Below are 27,570 nucleotides of genomic sequence, written 5' to 3'. Positions count from 1 at the left end.
AGGGGAAAGATTTGTATCTGGCCTTTCTTCCAACTCTCCCTATTTCTGCCAATATTTTACTACTAAAACATTTAAATTATTGTTGTTTTATTGTTATTATTATTTTGCCAGCCCCCTCCCTACAAGTGTTCTGTGGTGGGAAGGAGAAGGAAGGGAAAAACCAACCCAAATTTTGGTGTTTGGCTTTGGAGACTGTCCCCAAGTGCAGAGAAAGAGCTGCAGCATCAACCACTTCTCACTGGTTCTCATAGGATGGGTCCCACAGCCACTGTGCAAGATCTCTGCAGACAATCTGCAGCATGAGGTGAGCAGCAGGGGGGCGGCAGAAACACGGCATTAAAGATATCGTCTCTGTTCAGATGTGCCACGGTTGTAATGTTAACCTGACGAACCGCCAAGGGGCATTTAAAATGGGGGAAAGCAGCAGGAACAACCACTAGCTCTGAAGGGACAGAAGGACAACACATTTCAAAGGCAGGAGAGATGTAAACACGCACAAACATTGGCCCATATGCCCTCTCTCCAAACTCTGAAAGCATTGCAATTAATGTCAGTAGAATTAACTGGGAAAGAGGAAGAAGGAGCAAGGTGGGGTGTCCCCCCAAAAAAGCTTGCTCACAAGGAGGGGCAGACATGAAGTACAGGCTCTGCTGTGAAGGTTTACAGGCTGATAACTTGCAAACATAAACTGAGCACATGGGACCCTACAGCCTGGGCCATTCCAAAGGCTACCCTTTGGTGGCAAGATGTCCATTGAATTGGTCCAGATGTCTAAAGCTGAGAGATCTTCCCTACAGGGACAGCTGGAGCCAAAATGCTGTGATCTGCTAAGTTACAAATTGTATCCTTTTATTTTTATGCTTTTTTTTCTTGTTTCCAACTTCTGTGATCAGGAATTCACTCCTGTTGCTTTCCTGGAACAAACTTGTTTTCATTTTCAGCTTGCTTGTATAAAGACTGATGAGAGGCAAGCCTCCTTCTTGCCCTAAGGCTCCAAACTTGTATAAATCTGGCTCATGACTCACTTCCTGAGGATGTCTTTGACTGAAGAAAAGGTTGGGGACCTCAGGAATGAGGGGTGTGCTTCCTGAGAAGATGTAGGAGTCAGTGAGGAGCTGATTTCATCATGTGCCAGCTTAAGAAAAAAGCACCTTCTCCCACTCAGCATCCTTCAGTGCCTTGCTGAGCAGATAGGGCCAAAGCAATGTGGAGACTGAGAGAAAAACCCCAATCTGCCACTGCTGCATTGTGTGAAGGACCACAGCTGGGGCCAGGAGGCCCTGCAGGTCTCCACCTGGTCAGGTGTGTTCTCTGCTGGGGTGTGAAGATGATGGCACTTGCTGGAGCCACAGTGGCAGGAAGACATTGTCTGAAATGTGACTTAACCCTGTTTTTTGTGATTTGTATAGCTGAAGTGCTGCTGCTCTTCTTACCCGGTGCCCGTTGCACCTTCTCTATCCTCTGCATAGGGCAGACAGTTCCTACTGGTGCAGAGCAAGCAGGAGACAAATGTGGCTGTGCATTATTGCTTACAGCCATCCAGAGCATCACACTGGGGCTATACTGGGATGGACAAGGCAAACAGGTTCAAGAACATGTAGAAGTCAAGGTAGTATCCAAGAAGGTGGTGTTTTCACCATGGGAAAGGTAACAGGAACAAGAACCATGGGATGATCTTCTATAGCTAGTCCCCCTGCGCTGGACAAGGAGAAAGCCTGGGTTCTGACAGTGCTTTTCTGAAGACAAGACAGGACAGAGAAACTTATGTTACTCACAGGACTCGGAGGCTGGGCAGCTGCTGGCACATCCCTCTGGGGAGTAAATGGATGCCTGCCCGGGTCAAAGTCCTAGAGGAGCGGAGGAAAGAGAAGAAACGGTGTTGGTGAGGGCCAGAGCACAGACTCTGCTACCCGCAAGCCCAGCTCCCAGCCCCACATGGTGGCAGGAGAGACAACATCAATGAGATAATGAAATACCCGGAGAGAAACAAGAACTGACTTGGAAAATGGGCACTGCTGCTGGACCTGGTAAAGGTGAATGTGCCTGAAAGAAATTCTGGGACACTTCTGGGTACTGAATTCACTGGTGTCCTTGGCCATGCCCAGGGTAGGTGGCTGTGACCTCCGAGGCACACTCTGCTGTCCCAGTTTCCCATTGTCCAGACTGGTGATCTGCCTGGAGCCACAACTGCCTCAGAAACCTGCGCATGGGGGATGTATGGCATGTCCCTGGCTCCTTGCAGCAAGGCATGGCCAGGCAGGGCACACTCCTGGGCCCAAGTGCTCAGCAGTGCTCCAAGTTTGAGCACAGCTCGTGGACCAGTGCCCTGCAGAGGAGAACCACGGGTGGCTGGAGACAGCATGTCCCCCAGGTGCCTGATCTCCTGGGTCTGGGGGTGTGAGGATGGGGCCAGACTAGCTGCGGAAGCCTTCAGCCCAGGCAGCAGATGTGTGGCAAACACAGCAGATATTTCCATCCCTGCACAGCACTGCCAGTGCTGGTCCCGGGATGGGCAGCGAGGCACTGGATCTCAACAGACCATGCTGAAGCACTGCACCCAAAGGCTCATTCCTTCACAGACACAGAAGGAAAGGAAGAAAATAATAAATAAATAAATAAAAAAGAAAAAGATCAGAGAATGCTCAACAGTACCGAGAGAGCAACTCACGGAGAAGAAAGCTGCTTTCAGGAGCCACAGGGGTGAAACGAAGCAGAGAGGTGAGTGACCAGGGAGAGGCAGAGCACTGCAAAAGTTGTCCTCACTGAAACAGCCTGGACCGCCTTGAAGAGGGAAGAGCACAAATAGCAGGGTAAAAGGGAGAGATTTGCCACTCACAAAACTTCTAGGCTGGTGGTGCCTTTAAGGTCTGGGAATTCTTTGATGTCCGTTGCACCGTTGAGTGACCTGCAGAGAAATGAGGGTGAAGTGAGTTGGGCAGAGGGCCCAGAAGCAAGTGCAGCCGCCCGAGGTCCCAGACCCAACTGCTCCCAAATGTCATGGTGGCAAATCTGCTTCCTTGCACCCAGAGGAGTGCGTTACCTCTTTGAGGATGTGTTTGATGAACTTACAGAGTGTGTAGCTTTGGCAAGTACTGGAAAGCAGACTGTCCAACAAACTGGATGGGATTGTCATAGAAATGGCTGCAAAGGAAATGAGTAACTTGTTAGATTCTGCTGTGTGTGCGGGAGAAGATGCTATTACAGATCAAGAGCCTTGGAGCAACTAGCAGTAAGCTGTGCAGAAATTGCTATGGCCATCCTTTGAGGAACCCTTCTTTTCCAGATATCCCCAGGCTATCCCACCAGCCTGTTTTGGCTGAACATCGGTTATCTGAGGTCTCAAATCCTGCTGCTCTGGAAGGGTCCCTCAGGGTTCTGCTGAACGAGGCAGGCTACAAAGATGCAAAGCCCTCCTTCAATCTGTCTGTAGTGCTGTGATCCTGCTGGGAAACACCTTGCACTTAATGACACCTCCTCTGATCTTACATATGCACAGCACCAGCATCTTTTCTACCTGTCACAGTCAGTGGAGAGAAATGAACTCTGGTAGGATCCATCCAGTTTTAGGAGTTGTATCACCTCCTAGAAGAAGCACTTTCTCCCAACTGACTGTGAGAGACTTCAGATAGGCAGACCCAGTGGGGACATGAGTCCTGAATGTGAGGAAAATGTACAGGCAGATGTCAACCAGGGCTTAGAAAATCCTGTTATCTGCACGGTTTCTGTGCATTTCCCATTTACCCTTCCTTCACTGCTATCAGCCTTGTTAACTGCTGCAGAATTCAGCTGAGGGTAAAGGAGAACCTGTGGCAGAAAAGCTGAAGCAGAGCTCAGAAGGAGCTGAATTCAGCTTACATTAGCCTATATACAACAAATGTCAAATTGTGGTCAGTTGAAAACCATCAGAAATCCCAACCAAAGACATCAGGAAGTGCTTCTTTCCAGGGAACATAAGGATTTAGGAAACACTGTTTAATTTTCTTACATTGTTTGGAGGAGGGGATTCCCAACAAACGCATTCTCTGGAATAGCTTTGATGTTGTTGTTATGAAAACCACTGTTGGGAGAAACAAACATCTTAATATTAATGCATTAGAAAGGCTTGGAGATGCCATTTTTTCCTCAACAATTTTAAAAGCAGAGAGTCTTTAAAAAACGCACATAAAATAAGATATGTAGGCTCTGTCCTGTCCCAGCAAGTGAACAAGGTCTGTTCTTTGGCAGGACAAAGGCCTCATTCTGCTGTATTTATTCTGTGTAGTCTGGTGATCTGTAAGTCACTTTACTTAACACAGCAGGAATACAGGGACTTAGGGTTTTACAGGCTAGGAAACAGGACAGGAAACAAATGTACAAAATACACTTTTTTTATACCATCCAGGAATTCCAATTTTTATCGATGGTCTCTTCCTTACAGCTCAACAGCTGTTAGCCAGAGTGCAGCCTACTATGAACTATTGGCCCTCATGATTTTAAGGAATTTGTAGATCAAGCTGTGATATTTTTGGCTAAGCTTAAGGAAATGGCTACCAGCAAACTTTTGCATCAGAAGAGAGCTCTGTGACCACAGCCTGATCTCTCCTACAACAAAAGCCAGCGAATGGCAGCCATGGGATGCTGTGCCCAGCAACAAGACCAGACTCTGGGTGATGCTGAGGTTGTTTCATCCCAGAAGAACCTGCTCTAGCTATTACTTGGACATCTCTTTGAAGTGATTATTTATTTAGTGATGTGAATTTCAAAATCCATCCCAAAGTGGATTAAGGATATTATTCTCATTTTGAATATCAGAGTAATTATGATATGTGGCCTGAGAAATCTCCTTGACAAGAAATTATTCCAGTAAATGAAAAAAAAGTGTCAGATTTTCTCTTCAAGAAGCACCAAAGCAGCTATTTTTGTGCCACTCCAGCCTGTCACCAGTTTGACATTTCTTAGGGTCCACAGAAACTGCAGATCCACGTCAGCTAGGTGTGACCCTCCGTTGGGTCTTCTACTTTTTTGTTAACTGGGGTGTTTTCCCATTTTTAGTGTCTCCCGGGCTGACCAGTTAGAGAAGAGAGAGCTAGCCACTACAGTGGTCATAAATTCTTGGCATTCCTTGTTATAATCTTGCCCTAAGAGAGATCAAACCATTTAGGCATGTCAGAGGAGGTGGCACAGGGCATGCAGAAGCCATGGCCTCACAATAACGCAGTTAACTCCATGGTTATGGCCCCGGTCTGGGGACTTTGAGCCCATCAGACACTAAAGGGGAATGAAGAGCTGTTGGAGGAACCTGCTCCAAGCTAGGTGGGGGGATTTCCTGCTCACCTCTGCCAGCCATGGTGCTGAGGGTGATGGGGAGGTGATTAGAGCTGATGAAAATCAAAGGGATAATCTGCTTTTATGTGCATGGCTGGGTAAGATAAAAGAAAGGCTTGGACTGAGTGCTCTCCCCAAGTCAGAGTACAGGCAACCCTTTACTGGTCACTCTCCATCAGGGAATGCTTTTGAAAAGGAATAAATAGAAAATCTTACAGCTCCTGCAGTCGGCCCAGCGTCCTAATAGCCCCAGGGAATTCCAACAGCTCGTTGTAGTTTAGATCCCTGAAAGACAGAGAAGGGAAAAACATTCATTAATGTTGCTGTAGGAACTCAGCTGAGTGTATCTGTGCTTTGAAGGCATGGAAACTTGGTCGTTAAGCATGGGAGACAGGTTTTTCCTACTGCGCTGATCCAGCCACCGCCTGGAAACCAACTCTCACGCATTCCTGCTGCAGGACTGTGCTCTGCTAGGAGCTCTGTCAGGCGAGAGCCAGCCCAAGCCGTGGCTGCTGGCGGGCTGCTGCCAACTGGATTCCTTCCCCCCAAGTCTCTCAGTGCTCAGAGCTGGACAAATGCCTCTGCTTCACATCTCCAGAGTGCCCTGTTCCCCTCTCCCAGGGTCTCACCCCCACACACTGTGGCCATGAATAATTTTTCCTGCCTTTCCAGGTCAAAATGGGATGTTAGGAAGAAGACAAAAGAACAGCTTTAGCACAGCTCCACAAAAGGGCTTTCTCTGGGTGCAGAACCCCACATTGGAAACCATGAGCCAAAGGTGGAAGTGATGTGGAAGAGGTATTGACAATTCTGGGTGCTATATAACAAATTAAATAAAAAATATGTTTGATATACTTGGTCACAATGACAAGTGCAGAGTTTGGCAACCAGAATCAAAGAATCACAGAATCATTTAGAATGGAAAAGTCCTTCCAGATCACCAAGTCCAAACACCAACCTGACCTACCAAGTCCCATCACTAACCCATGTCACTCAGTGCCATGTTCACACATATCTTAAATACCTCCAGGACTCCACCACCTCCCTCGCAGCCCATTCCAACGCCTGAACAAACTCTGCACGAAGAAATTCTTCCCGATGTCCAGGCTAATCTTCTCTGATGCCACCTGAGGCTCTTGCCTCGCATGCTATCACTTGTTTTCCAGTCCTTTCACAGCTTCGCTGCTTTTCTCTACACACACTCAATGACTTAATGTAGTGAGAGACCCCAAACTGAGGGCAATATTGGAGGTGAGGTTCAGACACTTGCCCAGGTCTGACGAGGGCCAGGAAACCCGTGGCCTTCTTGGGCCCTTGGGCCCAACACTAGCTTGTGGTCAGCTACCCCAGGGCCTTTTCTGCTGGGCAGCTTTCCAGGCACCCTTCCCTGTGTGTGGGGTTGGTGTGCCCCAAGCACAGGCCCTGTACTTGCCCTTGTTGAACACCACATGGCTGGACATGGCCCAGAAGCCCAGCCTGGCCAGGTCCACCCACAGAGCCCTGCTGTCCCCCAGCAGTCCCACCCAACGGGGGGTTGTTAAAGCCTCCTGAGGTTCAGTGATCCCCTCATCCTCACTGATAACATGTGAAACAAAACTGGCCCCAGGCCTGAGACCTGAGGAACATCAGTAATGGGCTAGCACCTGCAGGAAATTATTCATTTGAGCTTCAGGGCACCACTAGCAGCTGGGGAGGATCAGGCCTCTGGAGGCACCGATCCTGTTGTTGACTAGAGGGAGCCTGGGGAGGCCAGCAGAGCTTTAGATGTGAAATGTTCCTCCTCTAGCTGGCCTGATGGAGAGACAGGTCCAGCTGAAATGGGACCATTTGACTCTTCTGGTTATCCCACAGACCGGGACACTGAAGCCTGAAAGCCATGTGACTTGCTTCCTCCTTGCATGAAACTCCCCGAGTTTTAAGTGGTAGATACTTTGGAACGTGAGGGTAATTACTGGCTCCTGGAGATTACTGTATAATTACACTTAATGGACCTCAAAGTAATTACCATGTAACCTGGATTGTGGTTTGCAGAACAGAAATAACCATACATTTACACAGCAATGAGTTGCTGCCCAATTACCTTGTAATTCTCAACCTCTGGGCCCAGGCATGGTAATTACATTATGATCTCTCTTGGCCCCCCTCTCTCTTACATGGTCTTCTCCTTTGCCCGCATCCGTGCATGCGAATTACTCTACGGCACCGTCTCGGCTTTGCCCGGTAGGTATTTACACAGTAAATCATCCCAGTTAGTCTCTCCAAATTGGTCTTCCTTTGTGCCTTCCAGGACTCCAGGCTGATAGCACTTACTTCATATATTTTTTTTTTCTGGTTTTATTTCCTGTCTTGTCATTCCCTGACAAATATTCCCTAGCACGTGAGATTGGCCTGAGTGGGTTTTATTCTATGCAGCCCTGAAAAGGTCCACATCAGATCTTGTTGCTGGATTCCTTCTGCAGCCCAGGCAGGTCCTGTTACAGCACACCAAGAGCTTTTCTCTCCTCCGGCCAGAGGGAGTCTGGCTGCCTGCTCTGCACGTGTGGGTTTGAGCAAATGACCCAGGATTCTGTAGGACCTAAGCCTCAAATGGAAGGCGCTGGAAAAGGTTCAAATAGTCTAATAATTGCAGTCAGCAGGAGAGGGTGACAGACAAGACCTCCCAGCCCTGTCCAACCTGCAATGTGATGGCAGAGCCCCAGCACACGCAGAGCTATGTCCCCAGGGCCCAGGAGCAAACCAGGAGCGAGGCGTCCCCTCCTCAAGCCTCATCCCCTCTATTAGGTATGAGAGGTCCACACCTCCTAAAGAGCTTGCTCTGGCACACTCAGTTTTCATCTGGGTCCCAGTGGATCAGTGTTTTTTTTTTCCCCAGTTTCCTCTGCTTGAGTCTAAAACGATCTGTCTAAGAATAGCCTAACACATGGCTGCTCGTAGACCTCACTGTTTGCAAGATGCACACAACTCGTTGTCTGCTGCTTGGCTGCTCTGAGCCAGTAGCTCTCTGCTGTACCTGCCAGGTGTCCATCACTCTCATGTCTGTGCCTTGCCTTGTCTGCATGCTGTTGTGCCGGGGCAGGCAGGACAAGGCTTTTGCAAAAAGCCTCAGCCAAAGCTCAGAGAGGGACAGGAATGGGTTTAAAAAGAGAGTGAGTGATTGGAAGTGCAGACAGGACACTGCTGGGCGTTTTGAAAGCATCAGTCAAAGCCCATTAACATTCACATCACTGCACTGAAAGAAATCAGAGGACATTAGCAGCCTAAACTGACTGACAGTCTCAAATCTCTATCTGTGTATAAGATGCTTAATACCTTTAAAAGTCTCACCCTAGAGGGACTTTCCAAGGTTACAGGGAGGTTTCACAGCAGAGCAGGAAGCTGCAGAGGTCACTTAAGGCTGGGTGTGTGCCCGCACCGTTTGCCCAACTTTCTGTAACACAAACTGGGGCTCTGGGACAGGCCTGGGTGATGCCAAGGGACTGACCCCAGGGAGGAGGCAGCACGAGCTCTGTCCCTAGGTGACCCTCAGCCCACCTCTGCAGCATCACTGATGCTCTTGAGAAGCTCCATGCCAGGGCCCAGGGTTGAGTTTCTCCCCAGCGATACCCGATGTGCCTGTGAGCACCCAACAGATGGAAAGTATTGCCCAACAAAGATGAAGCTTGGATCACCTGTGATTCACTAACAGAAAAAGAGTTAGATCTGTAACCAATATTATTTACAAGGAATAATTCAGCATGCTGTAATATTTGCTCCTGTCTTTCTCTAGAAATGCATTTCCTTTCCAGCCCGTGTCTCTTCCAGGCAGGCTGTTCTTTCATCAGCAGATGAACATTTTGTTTGCACCATGGTGTGTGTGCAAGTACGTACAGGACCAATTCTTCCTGAGTGAACACACACCTTTTCCCAGCCCTGGCAGCATCCCCAGGCCTCCCTCCCCCTGCGTTTGACAGATACAAAGAGCATTGTGTTAAGCAGCTCCCTCTGGGTAAAAAAGCTGTCGCTAACTTCTGGCATCTGCTGGGCTTGTCGGAAAGTGGAAATGCAACCAGGTGTAGTCATGCCACTTCATCCTGGCTGCCAGCAACCCCAGCCTGTTTAGGAGAGACAATGTGCCCGTGCTCGCTCCTGCCGGTGCTTCCTGGTTTTCGGGGCGATGAGCTCCCTCCTGGAAAACAAACCTGACTGTGCTCATTAACAACTCCCCGCAGTGTTGCTCGCAGCTGACTGCTCCTGATCTGCGTGCTGCTCACACTGCCCTGACTTGCCTCCAGTGCTGCAGATTTGGGGGATTTCAGCTGGCTGGGGGAGGCTGGACGAAGCAGGTACCCGTGGAAGAGCTTCAGCTCTTCCCTGTGGTGGGAAAGCTCTCCCCGAAGCCCAAACCCAAGGCAGCAAACAAGGGTTCCCTGTCCCTTTCTCTTCCTACCCAGAGCTCGAATCAGGCCCTGGGGCAGATAATGGCCCAGAAATGGTCCCAGCTGTCCCCGCAGGGAGGTGGCAGATGGTGGAGGCAGTGGGGAGCTCCACGGGCTCAGGAGGTTTCTGCTCATTTAGTGAAACTCAGTCCATGGGTCTTTCTGTGGACATCTGAGGCGAGCAGGGTTGCTTCCAGCCCAGACACTGCTCCTCTCCACCTGCTCTCCCATGAGGAACACGTCCCAGCCAGACTCATCTCCAAACCCATTCCAGGGGTTGGGTCCATATGGAAAATGGATGGGGTGTAGAAACCAGCTCCAAGTGTCCACTTCCTCTCTCTGACCTTATTTGAGCTGCTTTGGCAATGCTTTGCTGGTCCCAGCTCCGTGCTCAGGCACTTTCGTGTCTGGCATGGGGAAAGCTGCAAAAAGCCAAACCTGCCACCAGGTGACACTATCCCCCCTAATTGCTGTGGCAGATGGGCTGGCGTGGCGTTGGGCTGGCCAGGGAGGCCTCTAAGGCCAAGGCAGCTGGACCTGGCTCTGCAGAGGTCTCAGCTGCCCCAGCTCTGTGGTCTGTCCCAGGACTGTGGGACACTGCGTATGGGGTGCCCTGGCTGTGGGGTGCCACCCTTGTTGGCACATTTGGGACAGCGGATCCCCTGCCAGCATTGCTTGGTGGAAGGATGACAATGTGCCGTGGCCATCTTCATGCCGAAACAATTGGGAAACCTCATAAAACCGTACATAGAAAAAAGAAAGGAGTAATGGCCATAGCATTAGGAAGGGAGTTTTGCTCATTATCAAAGGCTTTTGGAAGCAAAGTCACCCAGCCAAGAAGTTCAGAAATGATGTGCAAGAGAAAGGACTATAAAAAATCACTTTCCTTAGTTGTGCTCCAAGTTACCAGCTCCAGGCATCGCGGTGGGATGTCAGAAGGAGTCTTGTCTGTTCTTCTAGTCAAAACGAAAACCTCTTAAAGGTCACCCGGTCTGCCCGAGACACAATGAACTGGCTGGCTTTCCATTGTTGTTATTTCTAGAGTGAGCCTATAGCTTCATATTTGGATGATCTTAACCAACCCTGTTGCTTATTCAGAAATAAAAGTAAATTGACATCAAAGGCACAGTTATTTTGGGCTTTAACTGCCAGGGTGATTTGAAGCTGACAACATGCAGCCTGGAACTATTAATATCTTCAATCGGGCCAAAAAGAGAGAAGGAGGGGAAAGAGTCTCAGGTCAATTTTCTGCCTGTTAGGGACTATTAGTGGTTCCACACAGGAAGCCAAAAAAAAAAATAAAAAATTATATAGTACTATAAATTCTTCCATAAGCCACAAAACACCACAAATTTGCAGCTAATAAACCTGAAGATGCAATAAGATTAGAAGCTGGAGATGGGACATTTGCTGACTATTTCAGTCCCACTGCAGGTTGCTGCCAGTAGTTCGAGACGTTACTGTGGTGCCCTGGAGAGGCACTTTGTGCAGCCTCCGATAAGGACTTGAATTTCCACCTGTCCTGCACTGGCATCTCACCAAGCTACCGGTAAATGTAATTACCGCTGCTGATAGTCGTGCTGGTTGCTGTGGCCAAATCAAGCACTGGAAATGATTTAATTGGTAGTCTTGAAGCCCAAGGGGGCTGTTGTGGCCATTTAGTTTGACCTTTTGCCCGCCACCAGCCAGCCAGCTTTACCCGGATGCGTTATATCAAGGTCATGGCTTGTGGTTGAGCTTGAGCTGAGAAGAGCTGCCTGTTTCATCCAGACTATGGAAAGGGAGAGAAAATGTCTTGTTCGAGAAATGCCCATTTTAGCAAATTTTGAGGAGTACACAGGCTTTGCTGGTGAACTGCAAAGTTCGTGGGTGTCCCAAAGGAGCAGAGGTGGGCCCCACACTGTGGGAAGCTTGGCAGGTACCAGCAGTACCTGATTTCTGCCAGAAGCAAGCAGCAACCTCTGTACAAGGATTCCTGCTGATACCCTGGCCTGGAAGCATCCCAGCCCCTCACTTACATGGTGCTGCACCATTTTACAGGGTTTACTGGCACTGAAAGCTCTACTGCTGGGGCGTGGGGGACCTGTCTGTAGGTCCTGCCGTGTACGTCTGCAGCTGCCAGTCCTTCCTCGCACAGCTCTGTTCCCCATTTAAAAATGCAGCGGTGCCCAGAATGTGTCTGTTCCAACCAGTATTTCTGTCTGTTCTCTAACTGATGAAGGTACCGAATTAAATATGTTTTCAATTCCGTTTGATTTATTTAACAAGGTTGAAATAAGCCTTTGAGAGCAGGATCTCGTGGGGGGTCCTGGGAGCACAAGCGCTGCCATGAACATATCATTTACAAGACACAAAAGGAGCTGACCGCAGAGCGGAGCAGCGGGGACCTCGGTCGCTCAGATGCACAGACAATAACCATGGAGCTGATGACTCAGGCAGGGGAGGCACGGAGAAGGCTGCTGCACTTGGCCAGGCAGGGGAAGAAGCAGGCTGCAGAACGCCTGCTCTACAGCAGTGTTTCTGAACTGTGCTGCGGGAAGGATGCTGGGGACCCCCACCTATCCCCAGGTGCACAAGCAGTGGGTCCTGGCCTCCCTGGTGTTGGGAGAAAGTAGCAGGGGTGCGGGCAGAGCTTCTGTGCATCAGCATATCCGTGGTGAAATCATGCCCGCAGCTCGCCTCCGCTGCCCTCTGTGCTGCCTGCAGTGTCTGCTCCTCCCTTCCATGGGCAAGCAATTCACTCTCACATTTCTGGAGGCAGAGGCATCCCCTCCTCCAGCACTGCTCTGCCTCAGCTGCTCTGCGAAAGGCAGCACCCAGGCTGTGTCCAAGGGGAAGGCTTCAAGCAAGATGATGCCTGAGGAGCCACAGGAGTTGGGGATGGGTCATAGCATACATGTCTGGACACACAAAGGTTGGAGGTTTGGGGAGACCCGGTGCTATATGCTGTTGCAAGATGGCCTTAGGGATGGGGGAGCCTGCAGGGTGCAAGAGGGGCAATGTGAGGACTTGGTGGGGAAAGGGAGAGTAAGCAGAGTCCTGGGAAGGGGATGAGCCTTGCAGCAGAGCCATAACCCATGGAAAAATGCAGTGACCTAGGGGGCTTCACTCCCTGATTTTTCCTTTTAGTCTTCCAGAATGTCCTGTCTGCATGAGGCCAGGTTCTGCCAAAGCTCAGAGTCAGGTCAGAAGGTACAGGTTCAAAGCCTGAGCTGCTCAGTGAGGCAGTCCAGGCTCCTACTTTTGGGAGAGGATAGGCAGCAAACAGGGACCAGTTGGTCCAAGGGGACCACGGAAGGGAAGGGGCTGATCCCAGTGCTCCCATGCGGTGGTTAGTGAATTTGCCAATTCAGTTTTACAGAAGATTTTGCCTGTGTGGAAAAGTCACCTTCCATTTACACAGTGATCAGAGCAGGCAATGTACCTCGTGGCCATTTTTGAACCAGGCACAGTGCCACGCAATGGGGTCCCTGAGCTGTGCTCCCTCCCTGCAGAAACCCACCTGCACCCTTCCTTACTCCATCCCCTGCAGCGGGATCTGCAGCCTCTGCTGAAGTCCCCTTCCTCCTCTGGCAGAGCAGGATGTGACCATAGGGCCAGGCTGCCCCTAAAATGTTGCTCGGGGCCCCTTGCTGACCCACAGTGGGGATGGAGCACCAGGAGCAGAGCTCAGGGCAGCACACAGGGCATCCTGGAGGGCTCTAAGCCATCAGATGCTCTGGGACAGTGCAGACAGGGATTAGCACCAGGAGACTGCACAGAAAGTTTAAAACGTGTTGATGGAGCCAAACCCCACTTGAAGAGCAAGGTAGCACTTGGCAGACTATTTTCCAGGAGAACAGCAAGGCCTGCCCAGCCCTAAAGGGTTAAATGATCCCTGTATGAGCTGCGGTGGAGATATTTCCCATTTCCTTCCTCCTGCCTTCATCGCCCGAGGTGTACTTTATATTAATTTTTTTTTTTCCTCCATAGAAAATCCAGCTCTCCAGAGGAGTCAGTAGGTTCCAGCTCTGCTCTGCATTTACAGACTCGACTAATTACCCGGATAATAGGGCAGCGCGCTGCGAAAGCCTGTGGTAAGGGCATTTCCTGTGAGGCAAGGTTAGGCAGATAAAACGCCTGGAGCCAGAGGGTTTTGGATTCAGCCCTTCTGGGAGACGTTTTTAATTTATTAGCCCTATTTTTAAAAAATAAATTAAAAGGTTTTTAAATGAATGAAGATTTGCTCCTTCCAAGTGATTTATCTCCTTTGTCTGACTGGCGGAGGAGCTGGAAGGGTGTGGACGGGAGGGGGAAGTGGGAACGACTGGGAGCAGTGGGAGCAGCGGGGTCAGCTCGGGCGGAGGAAAGGAGCCAGGGCTGTGGGGCCTCTCTCAGCCACTTCCCCCACCATGTCCCCATCCGAGATAGCCCACAGATGCATGGGCAGTCAGGGGAGCAGCGCTCTGGGGGCAAATTGCTGCTATTTAGGGCATAGCTCAGAGCTCTTATTTTGCATCTCTCCCTTGCTGCCTTGCTGGTGGTTGGAGCTAGGGCTTGGGGGCCAGCTCTGAGATCCAGACTCCAAGTTTTGATGCCCTCCCCATGGCTCTCCTTGAAGGACTGGATATATTCAGGTGTGTCTCAGGCCACCTGCCCCTTCCATCTCTTCACCCTGCGGAGGGCAATGACTTGGGTCACGGCCATCTGGAGCTGCTTTGTGCATCCACCTTCCCTTCCAGGGCTGCTCCATGAAAAAATTATGTTCCAGGGAAGTGGATGGTTAGCTGATCAGGTTCAACATCCTCATAACTGATCTAATGAGGTCAGAGTCAGCTCTGCAAGGCATGGAGAATCCAGGGTGGATTTGATGCAATTATTCATCAGCCTTTAGACTGGCTGCAAAGCTCCAGAACGTTATAAAAGCAGTCAGCTTTTGGGCTAAGGTGTTAAGGAAGAAACCCGGGCACAAAGTCATTGTCGCCGTGGAAATTCATGTCACAGGATTCTCCCCATGAGAAATACTGGCTTGATGCAGTGTTGGGGAACTCAGCTCATGTATTAGCACCATGCAGGCCTTTGGATGGCATTTTCCCTTGCTGCTGCTCTAAAAACAAACCTGTTCTCCCCCCTGCCCTGTTTCCCCAGATCTGAGAGTGCAAAGACTGGATGTTTGCAAAAATCAGCCTCTGCCATTGCACACTCCTGGCCGCAGTCAACTGCTCTTTGCAGGCAACTTTTCCTTGAACATCCCCACTTACCAAGCTTATGCTACAGAACAGGTACAGTCTAATCCCCCTCCCCTAACCCCTGCATTGTTAAAGATTTAGAAATTAAGGCCCAAATGATCAGGAAATGTAGAAGTAAGATCCCCCCATCCAAGCAGCTGGAAGCCAGTTATGCGGCCTGATGTTTTACAGCCCACATTAAACAGTGTAAGGAGAAATACATTACAGGGCAGGTTTTACAAGGCAAAGCAGGAACAGCGAAGCCAAGTGAAGAGCAGCAGGACTGGACTCTCAGCTTTTGGCATGCCTTGCTTCTGCTTACAAAAGCTCATCTTTCCCTTTGGCTTTTTTTTTGGCTTTTTTCCTCCTTTATTTCACCTCCCAACTCCTCACCCAAAGCCCTCCTGGGTGGGTCCCACTGTGGTCCTCATGCCCAGAGAGCAAACAGCTGCTGGAAGTTCCCCTCTGGGAATGCCTATGGGTTACGGTTGTCACTTTCTTGGTATTTACATCTCTGTTCCCAGCTGGTTCTGCTTTGCATCTCCTGTGGGCACCCCAGAGCTCACGCTATATTTAAAGGATGAGTCCATTACCCACAGGGACTACAGGAGGAACTTGTCATGTAAGGATATTAACACTATGGTTTACTCTGTGTCAAGAAGGCTGAAAAATGCCAAGTATCGCCCTGTTTGGCCATCTAACACCTGGCTGCATGGCTTGGCCACGCTTGGAGTTTCTTCCTGCAGCCCTGCAGGGTGGTTCTCTGTCATCTCTCAGGCTTATGGGAACCGGCGAGGGAATCTCACTGATTTTCAAGGCTGTTTCGAAACCCTATTGGGAAGCTGGCCAGGGCTGCTCTGACTTGCTTCCAGCCTGCCTGCCCAGGTTTCCTTCCCAGGGAGATGAGGCTGGGGGGACTGGTGAACAGCCAGATCTCGCCCTGACAGAAGATTTTCCTGGAGCTGCTTTCTCCAGTGATGTGCTGGTGTTTGATGAGTTGAGACCTGGCGAGTGCTGCACATTCAGCACCATCTCCCTGCCCCTTGATCTCTCTTCCCTTCCCCTCATTACCATGGAAAACTCAGAGCTGCTCTTGCTCTGTATGTGGCAGAGTCTGCTGTTATGCATGGTATCTGCACAGGAAAGATGAAGTCCTTCATCTGGCTTTACTTTATATCTTTCTAGACTTGCTGTCCTCCTGAAATATGACAGCCAAGCCATCTCCGTGAACAGAGATGCTCAGCTGGGACCTGGTTTTGCACAAGCGAGGCAGGCATCTGGTGTGGTTGTGCATAGGCAGCTTGCACACTGCTGCAACCTGCATGGAGCAGTGGGTCCTGTTCCTTCTAAAGTTTTTTTCTGCATTTGTTAAAACAGATGTTTCTCTGTCTAGCTGAATATGAAGAGAAACATTTCCCTTAGGGGAACAGAGGTTTCTGCACCTAAAACTTTATATGCTTTTCTGAACCCCCCGAGAACAATTCTTTCCTCTCAACTCCTACAGTTCTTCAGCTATTGTGCCTGGATTATAATCAGCATTTGGCCACAAATACTCATTTTAGGAACCCTGGAGATGTTTCTGTCTTCACCAAATCTTGCCATCCTGCTGCCTTCCAGGAGGTAACGCCCACGGGGTAACTGGGAGCTCAGTTTGGCCTGCCCAAGCCAAGAAAATGTGCTAAGTGCTGTCAACAGAATGTAATCATAATCTGAATTAAAGGGTATGTGCAGGAGACTGTAATAGTCTCCACATGCACAGGAGCTGGGAGGTGGTAGGTAGATGCAGCTCTAGCAGTGTGGCTGCGTTGATGCAGCCAAATATTTTTGCCACAAAGCTTGGCCAGCTTCAGACAGCAGGGCCAAAATCTCCAAAGTGCCAGGGATTAATGTGGGGCTGGCTCCATTGGGGGACAATGTGTTCCTCAAAGAGCAGGGACTTGAGGTATTTGCTGGCCTGGAGGTGAGAACTCGATGCTCAGGCTACGAGGAGTAAAAGCCATCTCTCTCCCTCTCTAAGATGTTCCTTCAGTGTGATCAGACAGGGAGGAGAGCCTGGAGATCTCGACACAGCACTGCCCTTGCATCCTCAAGGCGGATGGGGCATGGGGAATACCACATGAACACGTCGGGGCCATCAGAGCCTGAACACAGGTGCTGGGCAATAGTCAAGCAAAACCCTGCTCCAAAGGGGACAAACCCTGAAGGTGAAGCACTCCCAGGGCTCTCTGGTCAGTGGGGCAGGACTTGCAATGCTGCAACCCAGCTGGAGCAGTGGAGAGCCCCATCCTTGCAGTGTCTGCAGTCCTGTTCCTGCAGGGTCTGAGAGCAAGGTGGGAATGCTGAGGTCCCCTGAGCACTGGGGGAACCATCTCAGATGGACAAGAAGAGGCAAAGAAAGCACTACAGCAGGAACAGAGGGGAAGAGAGGGAAAAAGCTTTCAGTGCAAGTGTCCATGTAAGCTGAATTATCTCCCAGGACAGTGGAAGCCCTTTAGCCTTCCCCGCAGTAAATAAGGGGCCAGGTTTTTCTCTGTGGCTCTGTTGTGCTTGAGATGGGCAGTGGGGTGGCTTCAACCACCTTGGCTGCAGAATAAATTTACCCCGATGCAGACTGCTACGTTGCTGCATGGGCTGCAGCCCAAACAGGGCTCCCATTCATCAGTGAGTCTTCTCCTCCCTCCTGCGACCTGCCCACCCTCATCCTGCCTTGATGGCAAGACTCTGCCCTCATGCATTTGCCCGAACCCACCAGAAATTCTGGGGGAGCAAGCCAAGCTGGCACAGCGATGGGGCAGCCCCACCGGCCTCCAGGAGAGCCCATCCAGCCCGCTCCATCCCCAGCCTCCTCCCTGGCACTGCTGAGCCTCTCCCCAGCCGAGCCCTTCTGGGTGGCCCCAGGATGTGCCAGTCTGAGCGCGAGAGACAATGCATGTCATGGGCCTGCCCGAGGAGTGCGTCTGGGGACCCAGGGCTTGCCTGCTGCTTCCAGTCTCACCCGCTCACTGCTGCTGGCGCCGTGCTCGGCACAGAAGGGCCCTGCCTCCGTGAATGGCACTTGAATGCTGGGAAGCGTCACCTCGCTTTTTGCTGTGACCCAGACCCCCCTAGTTCTCCCTGGCAAGGAGAGCAGGCCTTGTTGACCCCACGGCTCGCATGAAGGGACATGTTTCTGCACAATTGAGGGCTACAGGCGCCTCCTCCAGTCCTCCAGAGCCTTGATTTATTTGCTTTCTTGTTTGTGTTTCCTCCTAGGCCAACGCACGGCACATGAGACCCAAGCTATTCATACCGCCATCAAAGACAGTGTGTGTGCAAGGCAAGGACGTCAGATTTAAGTGCCCGTGGGCTCAGGGTCACCCGTCTGCTGCAAAAGAAGATGTGTCCTGGAGGAGAATTCATTCTTGCTTCCCACCCCCCTGTGGTTCCTGACAGATTTCCTACCCAGCCGTGCCAAGAACACGGTGAAGTCAGCTGGCTCTGTGTGGTGCCGTGAGACCGTCTCAGAGAGTTATTCCATAGATCCCCACCAATGTTAACAGCCTTGAACTCAAGCCACCCCCTCATTTTGGTGGCCTCAGGTGGCCGCACTGCACCCCGTTACTGGGCAGGGACAGAGCACACCGGGGGTGAACACGCGCAGAGAGGACAGGAGGTGACTCACAGCGTTTCCAAGTTGTGCAGCCCGTCGAAGCCGTTGGCTCCCAGACGTTGGATCCGGTTGTTGTGCAGGTGCCTGCGGACAAAGCAGAGGTCAGTGGAGATGTAAGATGACCTTTTGCTGCCAATATGGGGTACAGGGACAAGCTGAGCGTGGCCTGGGCTGGGATGATGAGGGGTTTTGTAAGGTCTCCTCTCCTGCCTCATCAGACACTGCCAGGTGTAATAGTGCTGGAGCAGCTACCAAACTCCCATTTCTCCCAGAACATTAGAGACCTCCACTTACACAGCCACTGGCTGACCTTGGATGAACGTGCTTAAACAAGAAGCTTCAAGAAACACTAAATCTCACCTTACATTGCTACCAACCCTGGGTGTGCTGTGTGACTTCACCAGTCGTTTGTGGGCACTGGGTGCTATCTAAGGACAGAGTCATATTTGGACTCCTTGGAGCCTTAATAGCAGCAAGAAGAACTTGAGTTTAAAATCATCCTGTTAGTCACAGTTTATTATCTTTCCTTAAATATATATTATATATATATATATAAGAAATGCTGCCTGTTCCTGGATCAGCTCCAGTTTGATTGCAAAGAAAGTTATCTTTAGTTTAAAGCTTCTAAGTGTCTCTGGAGTGCCAGGGCCATGCAACAGGCCAATGCACATTCTCTACACTAAGACAGATTTTTTTTTTCCCCTGTGCCCTTCTTTCTCATGCTACATGCCATGAACATCTCATGCTTAGGGGCTCTGGAGCTCCTGGCCTTAATGCTGGTGCTGGGGGCCTGCTGGCTCGAAAAGCCATCTGTGGTATTTTTGCCTTGGAGGCTTCATGGGTGATGAGTTCTCCTGGATTCTCATCTGCTAGGTTCTCTGTTTCCACAGGCCTCCTACTCCCATGCCTGTTTTTTGGCAAATCCAAGATCTTCATTCCTGGATTCTTCCTCTGGGTTGTCAGAGACTGTGTGCACGCATCGGCGTGCTTGAGCCACCTGGGTTCCTTTACAGCTGGTGGGCACCGCATGGCTGCCTGTGCATCTGCCTCTGAAATCCCACTTTAGGGCACCTTGAAATCTGTGCAGGAAGGTATTGTGAGAAGCCTGGGGAAAGTCTGATGAAAAACAGGACATGACAAGCCATGGCTGCCCAGCCTGCACTTCCAGCGAGGGCTGTGTTGTGTGGAGGAATGCCCACCAAGGAGGTAAGGTCCTCCTCTTTGGTCTCCATCAGGGTGTTTTCCCATCAGTTTGTTTTACAGTTCATGTTCTCCTTTAACACAGAGCACCGTGTGGTTAATTTTCTGCCACACCACTTGCCTGTGGGGTCCTTTTCTCCTTTGCCCACGCTCGGGGATGCACCAGCCTTCGTCCAACACTGCTGCCTCCTTCCAAGAGCCTGGGGGAGGCTCCACACTGGCAGGTGGATCAATGACTTTTTCGTTATTTGCTGCTTGATCTAAATCTGTCTCAGCTTGAAAAATCTCTCACTCCACCTGGATTCAAGTGTGAACTGTTTGGCTGAGCACACACAGCTCCCACTGCCAAATATTCTGGGGTAAAACAGGAGGGAGCTGGGAGTGGAGAAACAGCCAGGCTCTAGGGCAGTTTGGTAGGGGCTTGCAAAACACTGCAGTTCAGAAACCAGCCCAAGACGGATGTTTGTCGTTGGGATGAGAACATGCAAACATCTCGGAGGAAGGGGAAGGGAGGGGAAAGATCTGTGATAAAATATGTTTGCTTCTTTGAGCAAACAGGGCAAAAGAGAAGGAAGATATATGCAAGAAAACTTGGATTGCCTGTGACTCTTAGGGGAGAAAAGAGGCTGAATCTTACAGGAGAAATTCTCTTTGTCATAAGAAAAGAAGTTCAAGTCCAGACGGTTTCCTCTGTCAAATTTTATGGGATAGCTTCAGATCATGTTGCCCTTACTTCACTTGGCACTTCCAGTGCAAGATGATGCCAGTCACTTGGGTCCCTTTGCGCACTGGATCCAGCATTTGGCAAATTGAGGCTTTGGATCTGGAGTCGCTCTCTCTAATCACAGCGAGAGGTACCACAGGAACCTCTGGCCCCAAACCTCTGCCTGCAGTGAGGGGACAGTGTGAGGAGAAAGGAAATGCTGAGTGCTGGGGAAGATGTGAGCTCCCCAGAGCTTTGTTGGGGTGGTACAGCAGGCTGTCCTGCCTAAGCTGGGCATGCTGAGCAGCTCAGTCTGACTACTATTGCTCAAGTCAGGCATGGAGAGAGAATAGAAAAGCAACCACCTGCTGTGTTTATATTTGGCTCTAATCTGCTTTGTTTGGAGGCAGAGTAATGAAAATCATCAGAAGGGTGTTCTTTGTTGGTGAGAAAATTATGAGCAACCAAAAAAGAGAGTTATAAGAAAAATTGCTGTCCAAGCTTAATAGAGTTGTTACCCAACCACATGGCAATAATAGAAACAAGCAAGTTTGAATGCAATATAAACTGGAAAGGTAAACACTTGAAAAGACATTCTTTTCTTCCATCCTGCCTTTTTTTTTTTTTTTTTTCTCCAGTGGTAAACACATTTTAACAAGTGGAATTGCAACATCTCCAATGTTTGTCAATTTGAGCTCAGCCCACACAACGTTATATTCTGCCCTGTAAATTACAGCTGGTATGATAGCAGCTTGAGATATTTGGTTCTGGGCTATAAACAACCATCTCATGATGCAAAAACATGAGAAGTCTTTAAGGCCCTCCTGTTCCCATGGAGCTAGTATCCACCACTGTCCTATCCTTGCTCCTATCAGCAAGCATTATGGTCTCTACCTCCCTTTTCAGGTCAGTACCACAGAGGGGGGTTAATCAATCATCAGTTAATAATCAGTCATGGCAATCATCCATGAAAGTGGCTTTGCTCAGGAAGAAGCAGGACAGTCATAGCTCTTTTGTAGGCTGGCATACAGACTGGCTGTGTGTTCCAGCTGTGTACCTCCACTGGAAAACAGTGGTCTCATCACAAAAGCCATCACCCTGGTGGCCTCTGGCAGGATGGCAGAGAAGTTGCCCCATGTGCTCCTGCAGCAGCATGAATGCCACCTGCCCCTAAGGTGGGTTAGCTCCTCTGCTGTGCCAGGTGAAGCCACGCTCTGCCTTGCTCAAAACCAGCACAAATTGCAGTAGCTGCAGAATAACAAATGGCCATAATCCCCCGGACAGGCTAGAGGGAGACACTTCATCCTGGTTGGTCTCTTAGGTGCTAAGACTCGAGAAACACTCCAGAAATACCTACAAGACTTATTTGTGGCCCTTCCCCATGCCTGCAAAACTCCTGGTAGAATTTGTTTCATTTTCATTTAATTTCCCTTTCAATATGTTTTTTCAGTGCATTAAGAAAATCTGAGGAACAGTTTTGTGTTGAACTGCGAAACAGCCCAGCACATGCGACAGCAGTACAAGCTCCATGTGTGGAAATGCCACCTCCAAGGGGACAGGGCAACTCCATCAGTTTTCTTACACACTAGGGAAAAACAGTTTGAGCTAACATGCTAAATACTGCTTCAATAAAAGCATTTTCCTGAATAAATGAGAGAGTATGGAAAGGGATAGTATAGCTGAGTAGTGCAATGGTGAAACCAGCTCTGGAAGGCTAAATGTGTTTCTAGTATCCACACTGTAAGCTGGATGTTGCTAATTTGGAATGGGTGCGGAGAAGAGCAATAAAAATGATCCAAGGGCTGGGAAAAAAGTAGGATGGAGATTTAGAGAACTCAATCTGTCTAGCTTATTAAAAGTAAGATCAAGGGAATGAGTGTAGCATAATGTATAGGATCCTTCCTGGTTAGAAAATGGGTACTAAAATGGTTCGGTGATTTAGTGGAGAATAGAATAATAAGAACAAATGTCTGAAGTCAAAGCCAAAGAAAATTCAAATGGGAAATATGAGCTTTTTCTTTTTTTTTGTTAACACTAAGGATGATTAACCACTGGAACAAACTACAAAGAGAAGTGGTGGATTCTCCATTGCTTTCATTTCTAATGACTTCATTTTTTCATCTTAAAAAAAAAAAAAAAGACAAATGCAAACATTCTCCATCGGTTATTTGCATTAGATGATTTTGAACCAAGTTCAAATCTGACTTGATGCGAATCTTCCCACTGTGCCAGCCATTGCCATGATGAATTTCCAGATCTATTGTGGCAAAGCTGTCCTTTTTCCTCAATTTGGCTGTGGATAAATAGAGAAATCTAAATCATAAATGGTGCAAATTCACACAGATTATTCCTGACAGTGAAGGGCCAGCATTAGAGCTGTCTGGCAAAGAACAGAGATTGATCAGAAGTGACACTGTCGGGCGTGCACTGGAGCGCAATTCATTTCTTCCTCAAGTGCTGGAGGAGGAAACTCACTTTTCCCAAGGCAGCGCGTTTGGTCCTCAGAGAGAAAAGGCACTTTTGCAAATTAGAAGACCCATGAATGGGACCCAGATGTTCCAGGAAATATTGTTCTTAGTAATAATGAATTGCACATGCCTGGCACTCCTCACCAACCCTGAGGTTCTTTCAGAGAGGGACTTGTTAACCCCCTTGTACAGGTGAAGGCAGTGGTGCAGAGGCTCAGCCGTGCACCGAGCTGCCATGCTGGGCTTTGTCCTGCTGGGGAGCTCTGTGTTCTGCTGGTTCCTAAGCTGCCACCCAAAGTTACAGTCTCCCAGCACCTCTGGAAAGCAGGGATAAGATGTTTGACATCTGCTCCCTGGCACAGAGGGCACGAAAATGAGTTGGCTCTTTTGAAAGCTTTGCCCAAAAGAAAGATCAAGGACTGAAAGAGGATTGTAAACCCAGGCATCTCGGAAATTGGTTTCCTCCTCTAGTTGCTATTTAGTGCTGTTAGAGATAAAGCTGCGTCATGTCCTTACATAATAAAAACTGTAAGAGAGAAGCTCTGCTAGAATTTGCTTCATTTGGTGACCTCAGATCTCAGCACACGCAGCTGGAAGGTCTTGCTGGGTGGCCTGGGAGGGAAGCACTCACGGCTGAGTTCCTTGTCCTTGACAGTAAAACATCAACTAAAATTCAGGCTTCATGGATGTAAGATGATGTAGAAGAGGGAAAATAGTGTTACATGAACATACACACTAACAGCCTCTTAAATGTCTACAGGAAAAAGCTCTTGGTGTTCGACAGCTGTCAGAAAAGCAAACCAAATGATAGGGATGACTAGAAAAGAGAAAACAGGCTACAGAAGGGCACTGTGGCACCGTGTACTCACAGTTCATCTTTCTCTTTGTTAAAAGTGTGTAGTTCTGGTCTCTCCACTTAGAGGTGCAGAGGAACAAATGTGATTTATAGGCTAACATCTGCTTCCAGAGCAGCCAGTTGGATGGAGACTGGAAAAGCTGTGATGCAGGAAAGGCAGGACAGACAGTAACAAATACAGAGATGGCACAGATCAGGTAGAGACAGGGTGCAAGAATTAAGGGGCATTAAGCAAAACTAACCAGTAGCAGCATGAAAACAACCTAAGGAGGTACCCGTGGATCACTGACCTATGGAGGTCCTTGCCACAGAATATTTTGAATGCCTAAAGTTTACTATTGTGCCAAAAGCCATTGGAAAAATTCATGGGCAGGAAGTCCAGCAATGAATCTTACAGATAAGAAGCTCATCTCTGGTTTGGGAAATCACTAAGACATAAATGAACCTGTGAACATATTCTGAAGATGGAGAACGGTCATCATACCCTCTTCTTAATTTTTTTCTCAGCCATTTAATGCTGGCCCAAGCTAACACATCTCGTAGGGCTGCAGACACCTTCAGCTTGCCCCTGGTGCAGCTGTCCATGTTGTTCATGTGTTCATATATTGTTCATACGTTCTTGTCTTTCCCTGTATTCTTTGCTTTTCAAAGACCTCTGTGCAGGCAGACAGTAGCACAGGAGCGTCCTTTCTGATTCTGGGGTTGAGGTAACTCACTGGCTCCAAGCTTGCTTGATGTAAGGTATCAAATGCTGAGTCCTTTTGACAGTGTTGCAGGAATGCTGTAGTTAAAGAGGTTTCCAGGAGCTGAGGCTCCCTGAGGACCCAGACAGAGAAGGACCCAGGTTTTAACCTCATTTGCTCTAACTTAAAGGATCTCCTGCTGAGTGATGAACATAAAACTTCCCAAGGACTTTCTCTAGCCAGGTCCATCATTACAGGGCTGCAGAGCAACCCCTCCTCTGCCTGGCCTGTGGAGGAGAAGGGCACCCTGACCCCATGTCCCACCCAACATCCTGAGTTTTACCTAACATCTGTGCTGAGGGAGCTCAGCTCCTTCGGTGACACCAGGGAGGGAACCGCAGCCCAGCTCAGAGACTCTGCAGCACTGTGGGAATTCCTGGGCTATGGTTCCCAAATTTGTCTCCCATGAGATTTTACTGCAGGGCTCATGGACCCTTTTTGGGACTGGGGCTGGAAGAGGTGCTGTGATTCCTGGTTTGGAAGCTGACTTTCTGCTGAATTCAGCTGACAGAGGGAACGAGGGACACTAACGAGAACGGCTGTCATGCTCTTTATCAGCCTGTCAGCACAGCAGCATGGGGGTTTCAGATGCTCAGCTTCTAAATGAAAAACCCTTTGTGCCCAACAAAGAAAATGCTTTTTGTAACAAATCTGTTTCATACAAATCATTAGCTGTACAATATTTAGGACCAGTTCTGCCTGTATATGCTAGGACACATTCTGTCCTGAATAGATCAGACTTGGAGGTAACATCCTTGGTATCCTGTTCCCATGAGACACCCTGATCAAAGAAGCTGCCTGCCTTTTGCCATCCACAGCATGGTGCCAACATCACAGCACACGAAGCCCTTGTTATCGAGGCTGGGAAAAGACGGTGCCAATTCCTGAGCCTCAGAGATTTCATGTTGAGTGATTTACATGAGACTCTGCTTACCGAACACCCGGCAGCCCTGGTGAGAAACCTGCGGCAGCTATAGTTGGGAATAAGATCAGGGAATTCCTCCACGGAGGTGTAATTTATCAGCAGAGACTGAACCCCTTAACTTGTTCCAGATTGAGGCTCGTATGTCCTGGTGGTGGTTCTTTGTGTCAGTGCTGGAGGATCACCCGCATTTCTCCCAAAGTCCCAAGGTGCGGGAGGAGAAGCACATCTCCCCCCTCAGCCATGGCCAGCCGTGCCCACGAGCATTAATCAGGCTGTAAAGGAGAGATTCCCCCTGCTCCTCCACATCTGTTCTCATCTCTCCTCCCCCAGGTGCTCATTTTACCTCTCGGGCTGGAAGTTTGCTGAAGTTTCGGGCAGCAGCTAGCTCTTCTCCACCTACGTTTGCATTCACAGCTTGGCAGAGGGATGCACGTGCGTATCCTTTGCATCCTGTGTGGAAAAGTCTCCTCGTGGGCTTTACTTGCCTGCTGGCTTTTGGGAGCTTCTTGGCTTGGTGGGTGAGTGTGAGGCAGGGAAACGTCCCGGTAGGGGCGCAGGAAGAACACTGGGTGACTTTCCACTGGCTGCGCGCTGACAGGGGTATGCGTGGAAGCATGGGAGAGATTTATGGGGACAGTTCTGCCAAACACTTGTGATCCCACAAAAATTCAGCTTCGTGTCCCACAGCGCCTGGCAGGATCACACATGTGTTCCCGTCCAATTGTCTGTGGTGGGACATTATCCTCTCCCTTGCGACCTAATGGTCATTGACTTTTATTTCTTGAGCTTGCCTGTTTAATTAAGGAGTTGCTTCGCACCCAAAGTATGGGATAAGCAAGAATGAAAGCAGCATGCTTTGAGACTGGAATAACAATCGAAATGTCAGCTCACCCTCCGTGCTAGCTATTAAGGCTGAATGAAGTGCTTGTATTATGGGTCAAAGGATGTCTTGGTAGAATGGGCACTATTGTGGGTGAAAACTACTTATTTGACATTTCTCAAGTTGCTTTTAGTGTTTCTCCTAAACAAGCCTTTGTGATTTGTCTAAACAGCTGAAGTTGATGCTAATAAAACAGTGGACTGTGCTTTGTCCAGGCACTTTCTGTGCTAGATGGTTTCAGTAAACACTTTAAATTTTGAAAGTGAACTAATTGCTAAGCTTTCACTGGGCACCACATGCTGAGGTTACTTAATACCCTGATATCAACAGGCATATTAGCAAACTAAAAGTTAGCATTTCATGTAGATACAGGAGCTCTGAAGTAATTGGCAATCACACCTGAACTTATTAATCAACACCAAAAAGTTAATGACTAGCTAATTTGCACATGTAAACTTCCTTTTAACAGCCAGATACTATCCAAGCCTCTGTTGATTGAAGGGATGCACCTCCTGACGTAACTCCCATGGCATTAGTTTGCTTTCTGATTAGAGGCTGTGTTTTAGTGTCTCACTGCCTGTGAAGTGAACGTGTCCCACCTGCACCTGGTGTCCTCCGACAGCAGTCCCGTTCTCTACATTGCTCCGAGTACTGTCAGTAAAATATTTATCATGCAAACTGGACAACAGCGTGCACCACGGGGCTGTGATCGCTGCAAAGAACGGGTGAGTGGTGTGTGTTACACCGTCATGCAAATAAGCACACACACAAGCTTGGACAAGGTGTTGAGCTCAGACCTTTTGTTCCAAATCATATTTGCTCAAGCAGTTTTTGTTGCATGTTTTCCAAGAAAAAAAAAATCAGAAAAAAAATTGCTTTTTGACCCGATTGCAAGTTTTCATTTTTTTTCTTAATTTCAATAGAAATTCCTGTAGTTTTAGTGGAAGATATCCCTGCCCATGGCAGGTGGTTGGAATTAGATGATCTTTAAGGTCCCTTCCAACCCAAACCACTCTATGACTATGATTTAACACAGAGGTTGGAGAAGGGACTAGAAATTGTAAGCTTTTTGTTGTTTGAATTTTCAGTGGAAAAAATCTGCTTTTTGTTTCCAGATCTTTATTTATTTATTTATTTATTTATTTATTTATTTATTTATTTTATAAATGTCATTATTTTTGAAAGATGTCGAGGACCTTTTTGGCTGTTCAAGTAGGGAA

The 27,570-nt window shown here is 48.9% G+C and overlaps 1 protein-coding gene across 1 annotated transcript in view; it reads right to left on the bottom strand.

Moving 5' to 3' along the window:
• The window catches only part of LGR6 (leucine rich repeat containing G protein-coupled receptor 6), a gene marked incomplete at both ends in the record, with an annotated part of 124,323 nt that overhangs the window by 14,304 nt on the left and 82,449 nt on the right, over positions 1-27,570 (bottom strand). Inside the window, 6 exons of the mRNA XM_082778741.1 lie at positions 1,776-1,847; positions 2,837-2,905; positions 3,070-3,141; positions 3,986-4,057; positions 5,521-5,589; positions 18,588-18,659. Of these exons, the coding sequence (XP_082634867.1) occupies positions 1,776-1,847; positions 2,837-2,905; positions 3,070-3,141; positions 3,986-4,057; positions 5,521-5,589; positions 18,588-18,659 (426 nt within the window). The remainder of the gene's footprint in view (positions 1-1,775; positions 1,848-2,836; positions 2,906-3,069; positions 3,142-3,985; positions 4,058-5,520; positions 5,590-18,587; positions 18,660-27,570) is intronic.

The sequence above is a fragment of the Aythya marila genome, assembly GCF_965140915.1.
Source record: "Aythya marila genome assembly, chromosome: 24".
NCBI classification, from domain to species: Eukaryota; Metazoa; Chordata; class Aves; order Anseriformes; family Anatidae; genus Aythya; species Aythya marila.
The sequence above is the reverse complement of the archived record's forward strand: the minus strand, read 5'-3'. Positions and strand labels throughout refer to the sequence as shown.